Source organism: Alligator sinensis, unplaced genomic scaffold (genome assembly GCF_000455745.1).
Source record: "Alligator sinensis unplaced genomic scaffold, ASM45574v1 scaffold161_1, whole genome shotgun sequence".
In the NCBI taxonomy this organism is placed as follows: domain Eukaryota; kingdom Metazoa; phylum Chordata; order Crocodylia; family Alligatoridae; genus Alligator; species Alligator sinensis.
In genome coordinates this window covers 1,473,563-1,485,543 of record NW_005841974.1, presented here as the reverse complement: position 1 = coordinate 1,485,543, position 11,981 = coordinate 1,473,563, and the positions used below count along the sequence as shown (strand labels likewise).

General features: G+C 44.8%; 1 protein-coding gene across 1 annotated transcript in view; it reads left to right on the top strand.

Annotated features, from left to right (window-relative positions):
* CFAP97D1 (CFAP97 domain containing 1) overlaps positions 1-10,893 on the top strand; it is a 29,641-nt gene extending 18,748 nt beyond the window's left edge. Inside the window, exons 5-6 of the mRNA XM_025200735.1 lie at positions 396-519; positions 10,774-10,893. Of these exons, the coding sequence (XP_025056520.1) occupies positions 396-519; positions 10,774-10,893 (244 nt within the window). The remainder of the gene's footprint in view (positions 1-395; positions 520-10,773) is intronic.
* The last annotated feature ends 1,088 nt before the right edge of the window (positions 10,894-11,981 follow it).

The window sequence follows — 11,981 nt, the reverse complement described above, 5'->3', positions numbered from 1 at the left end:
CTTATGCAGGGGGTCAGACTCAATGATCTATTGAGGTCCCTTCCGACCCTAACATCTATGAATCTATGAATCTATGTTTGATTTTTAGTATCTGACTTGTGTTTTATATAATTTGTTAAAATGATATCTTCTGAAAGCCTTTAAATGGGCACCCTTGACAGCTCACCAAAACTCATTAAGTGGCCCTCCACTCAAAATAATTGCCCACCCCTGCATTAATCCTGTATTAGATAGTTGTAGACTAAAGCCTGTCATCTGTTAATAAATTCAGGAAAATGCAATGGTTGTGCATCTTATCAGATGATAGTTAAAATTATTTTGACTGAACATACACTATCTATTACCATTGTTTCATGCCTCATTAGTGTCAACCAAGTTTTTATTTGTGTTTGCAGCTCAAATAGAGAGAAACAGAACAGGGAAATAGTGAAGATCACTTTGGAAAACCAAAGAATTCTGAAGAAACTTGGTAACCTCAAAGCTACTTATGATCATAGGAAGTATGAGATTGATTGGCAGGTATGTGCAATGGTTTTACTCTTGAAAAAGCTTTTTTTCTTTTTGTGCTTAAACCAAATGAAATGTGGGAGAAGAGTCAGCTGATCTTAGTTTCCCAAACCAAAAGAAATAGGATCAACTGCTAGTTGCACAGTGAAGTACAAAGGAAGCTTGGCTAATGGGAAATTTGGGATAGTTCTCTAGATTAATTTCTTGACAGAGTTATTAAATGAAAAGATCTCCCTCTCCATCATGTTGCTGGGCTACTACATAAAATGGTGGAATCTAAGTAAATGCCTATCTGAATGAGTCAAGAAGTTTTATATATTTTATTCCAACCATCTCAATGAATATGACACATCTTACTAAAAAGAAAAGGCTAATGGCTTATAATTCAGATAATTCTGACTAGAGTGAGTGAGTCAAGGGACGAGACTAAGCCCATTAATAACTTACCAGTGCACTGATTGAATATAAGTACTGAAAGAAGAGGATGTATACGTGCAAGAAAAAAAGATCAAAACTAGATGTGTACTTGCCTTGATTCCATTAATAACAGTCACTTTAATGGTTAATCCTTTATACTGACAAACCCATGTGCTCTATTCTTTTTGTGGCAGAACTCAAGGTGCTATATCCGGAACACTTCTCGGTATCTTATCTCCTCTCGGAATGGCTAGGTAGGCAGTTTCGCTGCTGATTTTTTTCACAATATAAAATGGGATGCAGCTATCATATTCCTTACTTGTGGATAATATTCATACACCATACCTCAGAGAATGATCAACATGAATAACTTAGAAAACTCAGGATTTCAGAGTGGTGTGGTAGTTTGCATTTAAATGTGGCATCTGCTGAAACAACAGCCATTTGTCAGGTGTGCAGGAGGTGGACATAGGATTTGGATCAGGGGTGAGCAAAATATGGCCAGCAGGCCAGATTCCGCCTGCAGAGGGGCTTTGTCTGACCTGCAGTGGGTTCCCTGGTTCCACCTGGCCCAGGCACCACCCAGCCATAGCGCATCCAGTTGCCCCTGGTCACACAGCAGGGCTGGGACGGCTCTGCGGCTGAGCAGCCCAGGCAGTGGTGGCTCCTTCTGGCTGCCGGTGGCCCCAGGCCCACAGTACCAGTAGGGACCCACATGCACAGCCCCGACCCGGTGCTTCCTATGCCTGCTCCGGACTCACCCAACCACTGCAGCGGTGGCAGTGGCGGCACCAAGCAGAAACTGTTGCTCAGTGCAAGGGAAATGCAGCCCCTTCCCCTCGCTGCTGCCAGGCAGTTCTTGGTGCAACTGCCTGGAGCCCGCACTGCACCAGGCTACTCTGTGTCACCATCACTGCTGCCCAGGCTGCCCTGCGGCTGCTCCACACTGTCACCGCTGCATGCTGGGCAGTCCAGAGGCTGCATTGATGGAAGAAGAGCTTCAGGGCAGCCTGGTGCAGCGCGGGCTCCAGGCAGTTGCACCAAGAACTGCCTGGCAGTGGCAAGTGGCCACTTTTCCTTTGCGCCAAGCAACACTTTCTGCCTGGTGCCACCACTTCTGTTACTGCTGAGCTTGGACAGGTGAGTCTGGAGCAGACACAGGGCACGCCAAGTTGGGGCTGCGTGCGCAGGTCCCAACTGGTACTGTAGACCTGAGGCCAGAAGTGGTGGCACCTCTCCAGTCCCACTATGTGCCCAGGGGGCAGCAGGACATGCCATGGCTGGACGTTATGGAGCAGGCACAGGGTGGGGCTGGGGCTGTGTGCACTGTTGGCGGTGGCAGGGTTCACCGCAGGGCACGCAGGCTCGGCTGTTGCAGGCAGGGGCGGGTGCTGACCAGCTCAGGGGGACATGTGCGGGGGGCTCTCATGCACAACCCACCATACCCTTAAACCCTCCCTCACAAATCCCACAACCACATCCTCCCCAACACACAATCAGACACCCCATAAACACTGCACCCACCCACAGCCTCCCTTATATCCCCCCGCAATCCCCCCCCACACACATGTGTTCCTCTGGGGGTAGCCCCGCTCACTGCTACATGCACACACCCACTACACACAAACACCTCCAGCCACCCTCCCCCTCCACACACCCCACGGCCCCCACAAACCCCATACCCACACACCTACACATCCCCACAAACCCCTCATACCCACCCACATCCACACACACAACTATACCCTCCCCCATACCCTCATACGCAGATATCCACACATACACACCTACAGTACACCACAAACCCCATACCCATATACCCATACCCTCCCCCACAAACCCTATATCCACCCACCCATACCCCCCCACCCCTACACCCCCCCTGCAATATGACACAGATTCCAAGATGGCAACCCCCCCTCCCCTCCCAAAAGGAGTACTTCCAGGGGCAAAGGGAGGGACTTCCAGTGGTAAAAGTCAGGGGTTGGGGGGAGGGACTTTTGATCTCAAGATGGTGACTAGGAGGCAGGGTACTTGTCAAGGGGCAGGGCCACAAGACTCTCAACACCTCACCAAAACTCATTAAGTGGCCCTCCAGCAGCAATAATTGCCCGCCCCTGATCTGGATCCTTTCTCCTCTCAACTTGATGCTCCAACAGGACTAACTAATCACTGGCCTGATAATGCATTCTCTCTAGTTGGAATTGGTTTGAAATGCCATCCAAAGCCAAGGAATTGCCACCAACACTAGAGTTAACTTTAGAGTTGACTCTAGGGATTGCCCTAGAGCCATCCTCTACCCACTAGCTACCAACACCAGACAATTGAGTTTCTCTGCAGAGCTAGCCCCTTACTTGATAATTGACAGGAAGGGTAAGAAACAATATGCAAGGTGTAAGAAGTATGCCATTATCTTTTTTTATTCTGTTTTTATTAGTTTTAATTACAACACAAAAATCAATTATACATATATATTAATTACATATATATGAATCTGAAATACATGCGTCTATTACAAATAATAAACAATTAATAGAAAAGAAAAATAAAAGAAAGGAGGGATAACGCACTGATAGAAGAGAAATGAATAAGTGTGCAAGGAATAATTAATTAATTAATTAATTTGATTTATATGTCCCCCCCTTCCCAAGCAAGCCTCAGGATAGCTTGCAATAAGCAAACGGAATAACGTATAAAACAGGAGAATACAAGAGAACAAAACAACTTAAAAAGGAACTAAACTATCATTATAAAACAGAGACCCCCCTAAATCAGGGTTGGGCAATTATTTTGGGTGTAGGACCGCTTACTGAGTTTTGGCAAGCCATCAAGGGCCACATGACAGGCAGCCAGGGGCAGATTAATATTAATTTTCTAAATTCTTTAGGGGCCCTGCAGGCCAGATAGAATGGCCTGGCGAGCTGCATTTAGCCGGCAGGCCGCATTTTGCCTGCCCCTGCCCTAAATAATAGCTTAGCTTTGTTTGCTAAGTGCCTGCCCAAATAGGAAAATTTTATAGCCCTTCTAGCAGGCCTCAAAGGGAGGGAGTTTGAGGAGTGTCAGCTGAGAGCAACTTTTCATGCATTTTCACTGAGTAGGCTTGGCATACTGACTTAACTGACTTTAGGGATTGTGATGGGGCATACAAGAGAAGACAGTCACTTATGTATGTTAGGCCCTGGCCATTTAGAGCCATATAGGTTGAAACCAGGACCTAGAATTGCGCTCAGAAAGTCAGTGTAGACTTTGGAGCATTGGACTCGTGTACTCTTGCTGACTCACCTTCAAAAGAAGGGGCTAGCTGCAGATTCCAGACCATCTTCATGGACAGCCCTACATAGCGTGCATTATCTAGTCTTGAGAATATGAAGGCATGGATGATGGTAGTAATCCATTAAAAGTAGTTTAGAACTTAGTTGCTGAATAGTCTAAAAAATCTTTCCAAAATGCATTAGACTTTTCAAAGCAGTTATCCCTCTAAAACATGACTCTTTCCATGTATGCTAGCTGTGCCATTTCATTATGACCAGGTTTTAGCCTTTGGAGATCTCCTACTTCTACAATGGAACAATACAATTCTGCATGTCAATAATAAGGTCCACCAGAGGAATGCAATGATCTCCTGAGTCATATACCCCCAAATACGCTTATTTGCCAAAGATATGTGTATTCAAAACCATATTAATGCTAGTTATAATTTATTTTAAAAATATTGATTAGAGGGCATGACCAAGTGTTGTCTGCTTGCTTTGCATCTCCAGCACGTATCTATTGGTAGTATATTGAATTTTTTAAATTTAGAGAGAGCCCGGTGAAAGTGAGAAATAATCTTTTGTTGTAAAAGATGCAATCTAATATCAATTTTAGATGTTCAAATATTCTTTACTGCTCATTTTCTTGTTTTAACTTTATTTATTAACAAATCCAACTGATCAAATAATACATTTAACATTTTAAAGAAACACCCAATCTCCTAAACTATGCATAAAGACAGATATTTATCTTCTATCAACAGTGCTTTCTTAACCCAAGTCAGCATCCACAAGAGTGTTGTGTTCTTTTTCCCTCTTTTCAGTATGACAGTTGATTTGTTTCAATTGATGTTAAGCTTTTTTATTTCTTCATAGCTATATTCACCTTGTCTTTTTCCTCAGAACTTTGCCCAAAGCAAAGCTCACTTTCTCCTACTCATCTCTGATTTTAAATTTTGAATTGAATCCAATTTTTTTCTTAAGTGATAGCTCATATAACATACACTGTCCTTCAGTATTCAAAAAAGTTTCTCAAACTTTCTGGTTTGGAGGCAGGAGAAGATCCAAAATTATTTTTTTTATTTTTTAACAAATTCCAAAAATCTCCACCAGATTTCTTAAGTAAGCATATTTTCCCTTTTACCCTGTAGAACACTGACTGGATAGAACAACTTTTCCCTTATTAAAACTTTCCAGACTTTTTTAAACCACTCGTTGATTTTAGGGGGTGATACTTTTTTTCCAAGCTTTTGCTATTCTAATTCTTGCAGGCACTAGAAAGTGAGTAATCAGTTCTTATATATTGCAGCATTCTTGAGAAGATTCATTTTCACTGAGTTTCTGTCATCTGAATATGCAAATCAGGGGTGGAAAACATGGCCCACAGGTCAGATCTGGCCTGTGGAGTCCTGCTATCTGGCTCCCTGTGCTGACCTGGGTCTGATAAGATCCACATACAGCATGATGCACAATGCCATAATCACACCCTAGGAGTCTTTGCCACAACAGGAGCTGAGCAGGACAGAGCCACACTGAACAGTGTATCTGAGGGGCAGAAGGCAAATGGAGCAAACAGAATGCTGCTCCCCACACTGGGGAGCCTTTGCCAGACAAGGTGCATCTCTGCACCCAATAGGCATGTCTACACATGCTATTAATTCACAGTAGTCTTACTGTACAGTAAAATACTGCACAGTAAGCCTTCCCCAGGAGCACGTCTACACAGGTGGCCTGTTGGGAGCAAATTTTTTCCCAATGGGAGCAGCCTGGTACAGGGCTGCTCCTGCCCTGCTCTGCCTTCCTGCAGCAGCCAGGGGAAGCTCCAGGCTTCCGCTGGGATGCCACCCTGGGGCTGGCAAGGGGCACAGGACTCAGTGACAGCTGTCCCTGCAGTGGGCAGAGCTCTATTGGCCCTGTGCCCATCGGGACACAGAGCTGCCAGCAAGCCCCTACTAGCAGGGCTTCCCTGCCCACCAGAGGGTTTGCTGGGAGCTTTCCTGAGTGTGGGACAGCTGCTGGCGAGACTCCTGCCAGGTTGGGGGGGCCAAGGGGGCCATGGATCACTGGCAGCTGCTCTGCTTGGTGCAGAGCTGGCTGCTCTGGGGTGTGGGTGGGGGCTGGGAACCTTGCCTCCCAGAGCAGCTTTGCGTGGTATGGAGCTGGCTTCTCCAGGGCGCAGGTGGGAGCAGAACTGGTCTGGGGGGCAGGTGGCAGCTGGGTTTCCAGCTCCTGCCCACTCCCCAGAGCAGGCAGCTCTGTGCTGGGAGCTGGGATCAAGGACAAGGGGCAAAGAGCTCCTCAGTCCTGGAGCTGATTGGCTCCCAGCTCCTGCAGGGAGAAGTGGGAGTAGCAATGGCAATGGCAACCTGGGAAGGTAAGCCTTCCCTTCCCGCACCCATGTTCTCCCTCCCTGTCTCCACTCCCCCCCACCCCTCCCTCCCCGGTGTCTATAGTGGTCAGCATATGCCTACACCCCACCCCCTGCCCCAGCTGCTCAGTGAGCTTTCTGTGCCTCTGACTTGGGATTACAATTGGTAGGTTATGTAATAGATCAATTAGATGAGGTAAGGTATTCATTTTTTTAAATATTCACATTTGCTCCCAAGAATTTTGTCGAACTGCCCTGTTTGTTCAGGTCCTGTAATATAATTTTGAGAATCTCCTGATAGTTTTGGTAGATAGTAACATTAATATTCTTGGATATTTTAATACCCAAATAACTTATATGTTCTGATTGCTATTGAAACTGCCATTTACTAAGGATATTCCCTGTGGGATCATTATGTAGTACAAGTAATTCAGATTTAGTCCAATTAATTTTATAACCAGATAGATAGCTAAAATTGTTGATTAATGAGGAGAGGGCAGGAACTGACCTCCCAGACTGGCAGAAATATTAGTGCATTGTTTGCTTGCAACAGGATCTTGTGTTCATTGGACGTGTCTACATGTACATTTTTAATGTGCATTAGCCCAATTTAAGACACATTAAAAGCATGTGTCTACACGTGCATGCCTTTATGCACCTTAAAAGTGGTGATTTTAAGCTATTTGAGCCTAAATTTGATACCTGCCTAAAGCAGGCATCAAATTTATTCATGACTAGCTAAGTCGCATTAGCGAACGTGTAGTTGTGCTAATGCGCATTAACACAGTGCGTGCCCACAGTCAAGGCCTTCTTTGAATCAGGCGCTAAAAGAATTATTGGAATTTAAGAATTTTGTTCTGTTACCACTATATCAATAACCTGATGTTCAAGATCTGAATAATGCCTTGCTTTAATAAATCCTACTTGATTTGTGTGAAGTAATTGAAGGAGAACCTGTTCCAATCTGTATGATAAAGGTTTGGCTGGAATGTTGCTGTCTATATTCATTACAAAAATTGGTCTATAATTACAACAGTTCACAGAATCCTTGCCTGGTTTACAACTTACAAAAATAATAACTTTATACAAAGTGGCTGGTAGTGTACATTGTTTTGGGGGTGGGTTTTAACTACCATTATAGAGTTTAATAATTAAGATAAAATATCATTAATTTTTAAAAATAAAATTCCACAAGAAATCTATCATTGCCCAGAAATTTATTATTAGCTTGCATCAGAGCAGGTGTTCGGCACGTGTTTAGGTGCCCCCAGTGTTTAGAGCACTAATACAGATTCAAAGCCCTCTTCTGTCTGAAGAGATTTCAACCCTATTCCCTTTTTCCTCAGGAAAGTAATCTAATCCGTAAAGTTATAGGGCAGTGGTTCCCAATCTGTGGTACATATACCACCAGTGGTACACAGACAAACTGTTATTGGTACGCATTAATAGATTTATTATACTTACTTCATATGACAAAAATTTTGCTGGTGGTACTTAAGGTTGAACTGAAAAAATTGCTGGTGGTACTTAAAGTTGTATCATTTTAAATTGGTGGTGCGCAATCTGTCATAGTTTGGGAACCGCTGTTATAGGGTGTTTTGAGTCTCTTAGGACCTTGTTACACAGTAATTTTGTGCAGCTCCTGGAGCTCTTAACCCCTGGATTGTCCACACATTAACATTTTACTAAAATGACTTTAAGCACTTGCTATGCAGCTCAAAGTTATACCCCTCAAGGGCAGGATTATCTCTGATCTGCACTACCCACTTCCTGGTCCATTAAGGGGTAGCTGCTCCCCACAGATGTGCCACCCAAGCTGAGGTCCTCCCGTATCTCAAGATCTTTCACACCCCCACCTGTAGACCCTGTCCTCGCTCCCCAGCCCTCTAGTGGCAACTCACAGCTACAGCTCCTAGTCCTGCCCCAGCTCACCAATGGCAAGTCACAGCAGTGCAGGTGAGGGACTGTCAGTAAAGGTTTCTTGACTAAGGGTGAAGGGTGTGATTGCTCCAAACTCCAAGCTAGCACTAACATCAGTCAACATTTATGTGATTCACAACATAAGGTATAACAAGGCCCTAAGTTCTTTTAAATTTCATGTGAAATAAAACGGTTACTGGGTTAGAGAGTGAGTGTATGACTTTATAGCTACTGGTATTCAGTGAAGCTGGAAGGGGTGGGTGGAGGCAGAGAGATATACTAGGGTTCTAATTCCTGTTCCTGTAAATGCTTACTACTTTATATATTTAGTATGGATCTGGGTACCAAAATGATAAAAAAAATTACTATGGAGTATCATGGAAGGTCTGATCTTTAGTCCTCCCTTGGGTCCCTAGTCATAAAAACCATGGGTTTAGATCTTTGCGAACACAATGGGTGATGTTCTATTAGCCAATTTAGCCATATAAGTTACACGTGTATTCATTTAGCTGGCTAAATCAAAGTTTTAAATTTTATTCCTTCTCATCTCCCTCCATCTGTGAGGATTTAGGTGTGGCAGTCCCAGATGCAACTAAATATAGCCATGTGAACCAGCTGCACATCTCTGCGATCAGCTGTTCCTAGCCATGAAGAGGCTGTACCCAGCTAGAGGCATTCTGTTAAATGTTTCTAGCCACATAGAGCCCTGCACAGCTAGAAAAATGTATTCATACTCAGAGCATGATTACAGGGACTTTGCCTATAGTGCAGGTGGGAGCCAATACAATGAGGGAATAGGTGGCAATGGCTGCCTATAGGAAAGGGGCTGGGCCCATGACCACCTGTAGGGGAGTGGCAGGTAGGCATGCCAGGCACAACAGAGAGGCAACTGAAGGGGCCCCAGGGAGATTAGGTACAGGGGAAAGCAGGGAAAGGGTAGGGACAGACTGGGGAGGCAGGCAAGGAGTGGAAACAGGTTGCACCTAGTCTGGCAGGATTGGGAAGCTGGGAAGGAACCTGAGGGTAGCTCTGGGTGGAAGGCGCTAGATTGGGGAGGGAGGTGTTTCTTCTTGAGGAAATGCAACCTTACCCACTGTCCTAAGTCCCTCCACTTCATTTGGATGAACTCCATTGATTGTCCACATCCCCCACAGAGTTGACTCATTGCTGCAATTTGTCCCACAGGCAGTCACGCTAAATTGAGGGGGGGTCTCAAAAACTGTCACTCCCCAAGTGCAGGGCCATGAACTGCATTTATGGTCTGCAGCTCTGTGGGGTAAAAGAGGCATTCCATTACTCCCTGATCCTCCCCTGAGCTACCTTTGCTCCTGTCATAGTTGTGCTGGCCTTGTGTGTGCATCCTGCATGCTAACCCGTTTAAGGGGAGCCTGAGAATGGGGGCTGAGATCCTGCTGTGTGGGGCTCAACTCTGGTTATCCAGAATGTAAGTATCTGAAAAAGGCAGGGATGAGAGTGGAGGGAGCAGTTTGGTATTCTGGAGATGTAAATGTCCATATAGTACCAGAATGCCAGTTAAGTCTAGCTGTTTACATAGCCATTTTTGGTCCTAGTTAACTTCAACTCCTGTACAGGCAGTGCCTTGCCTTCCTTTGTGCATTTGAGTGGCTCTGTACAGCCTCCTATGTGCAAATAGGAATAGGAGGCAGGGGAGCCCACAGGAAACAGTGCCCTCCCATCACCCCTGTGGGTGAACAGATACACAGATTGGTGGACCTTTGGACACTCACCTGCAAACATGTAAGGCATTCTGCCTTGTGGGCACCTAGATGGGGACCTATACTTAAAACAGGAGCACATAGGTTCCCACAGGGCGTGTCTACACAAGACACTAACTGTGCAGTAGCTGAATAATACTGTGCAGTAGCGCATCACAGCACAAACAGTGCTGAAATGCTGCTGCGCCGTATTATTAGGCTACTTTGCAGTAGCATCACTAAAAAGGTGTTCACCGGTGCTACTGTGCAGTAACTCCAGTTACTGCACAGTTATTTAGTACTTGATTATACAAATACTAAATAAATGCACAGTAACCAGTGTGTAGCAGCATCTTTTGTAGACGTGCCCTCAGAGACCAATGGAATGCCACTGATTTTAGATACTCTCATAGTCTTTTCAGGCTCCCCTATTTTTAGACACCTACAGGGATTATGGAATGCCACCCAATGTTTTCAATTACTTTGCTGTATTGGGTTCTTAGACAATATGCCCTACTAAGGCAAGGCTTTTAATTGCAATTCAGCAACACTCAGGTTTTCTTTCTATGTCCCCACTCCTTCTCCCCCACTGCAGGAGAATATGCCATACATGGAGATTCAGTGGAGACTCAGCACATCTTGTCCTGTAAAGGATGTATGTAACAACTGGCTGAAGTTTTCTTGGAATTTTAGAATAAATTGGAGCATTGAGTGAATTCAGTATTTTCTGTAGAGGTGAACTCCCCCAACTCAAACTTACATTTCATACACTGCATACAGTTAGCATTGCCATAATTTATTATGAATTTACAAACAACACTAGACCTAAAAAACCCTCACATGACAGTTGTTCTAAGCTAAAAAAAAGTGATAATGTCTAAGTACAGGTTTGCTGCCTGACTATCATAAATTTGACATGAGGATGATTTGCTATATGAAGCAAACTGTTAATGAAATTTCTGTTCAATGTTTAATACAAAGTTTCACCACAATACAGTCTCAGTTATTGTGACTTGAGCTATTTCACAAAATCTTCACATTTTCACTTGTGTTGTCTCTTTTTAACTACTATTTCCTCTATTCAGATATATTTTAAAGTAAAACAAACAGAGACTGCAAGTTGTAAGAAATTCTGAGTGGCTTGACAGTAATCTGAAATTAAGTGATATTTTTACAATAATGATTTGGAAGAGAGCGCTTCCTGAGTAAGCTTGCATATGACATGAAATTAGGAAGGATTGCTTCCCTGTGCCCCCCTCCCTCCACAAGTCACCCATGATTAGAGACAGGGGTGGTACCAGCCTCTTCCTAGTGGGGCTGTGCTGCAGGCAGGAGTGGGGTGGGCTCAGCCACACAGGGCAGGCAGTGGGGGCCCAGAGGGAGGGGTGGTGCTGGGAGGGGTGGCTAGGGTGAATTTTGAGGTGACTAGCCCCCCCAAGCCTCCCCTAGCACTGCCCCTGATTACAGACCTAACAAATTAACGGAGGGAGTGGGCTGTGTAGTGGCTCCTTTAATCTTGAAGATTCCCCTGTGCACGTCCTCACCATTGATTGGCTGAGGGGCCCCACTGCTTGCCTCTTGCTCCTGATCCACAGGGAGGCAAAAACCACAGTATTAAGTATGGCACCATTTTTGATGCTTGCCGCTGATTAGCTGAGGGGCAGCCCTGCTGTTTTGTTGCTGACTGATAGGGCTGTGCAACACTTTGGTTCATGATTCGATTCAGAGGGGATCCAGCCTGATTTGGAGGCCAAATCTCCAAATCTGAATTGAATCGCTAGAAGCATAAAACTTTTTGAATCT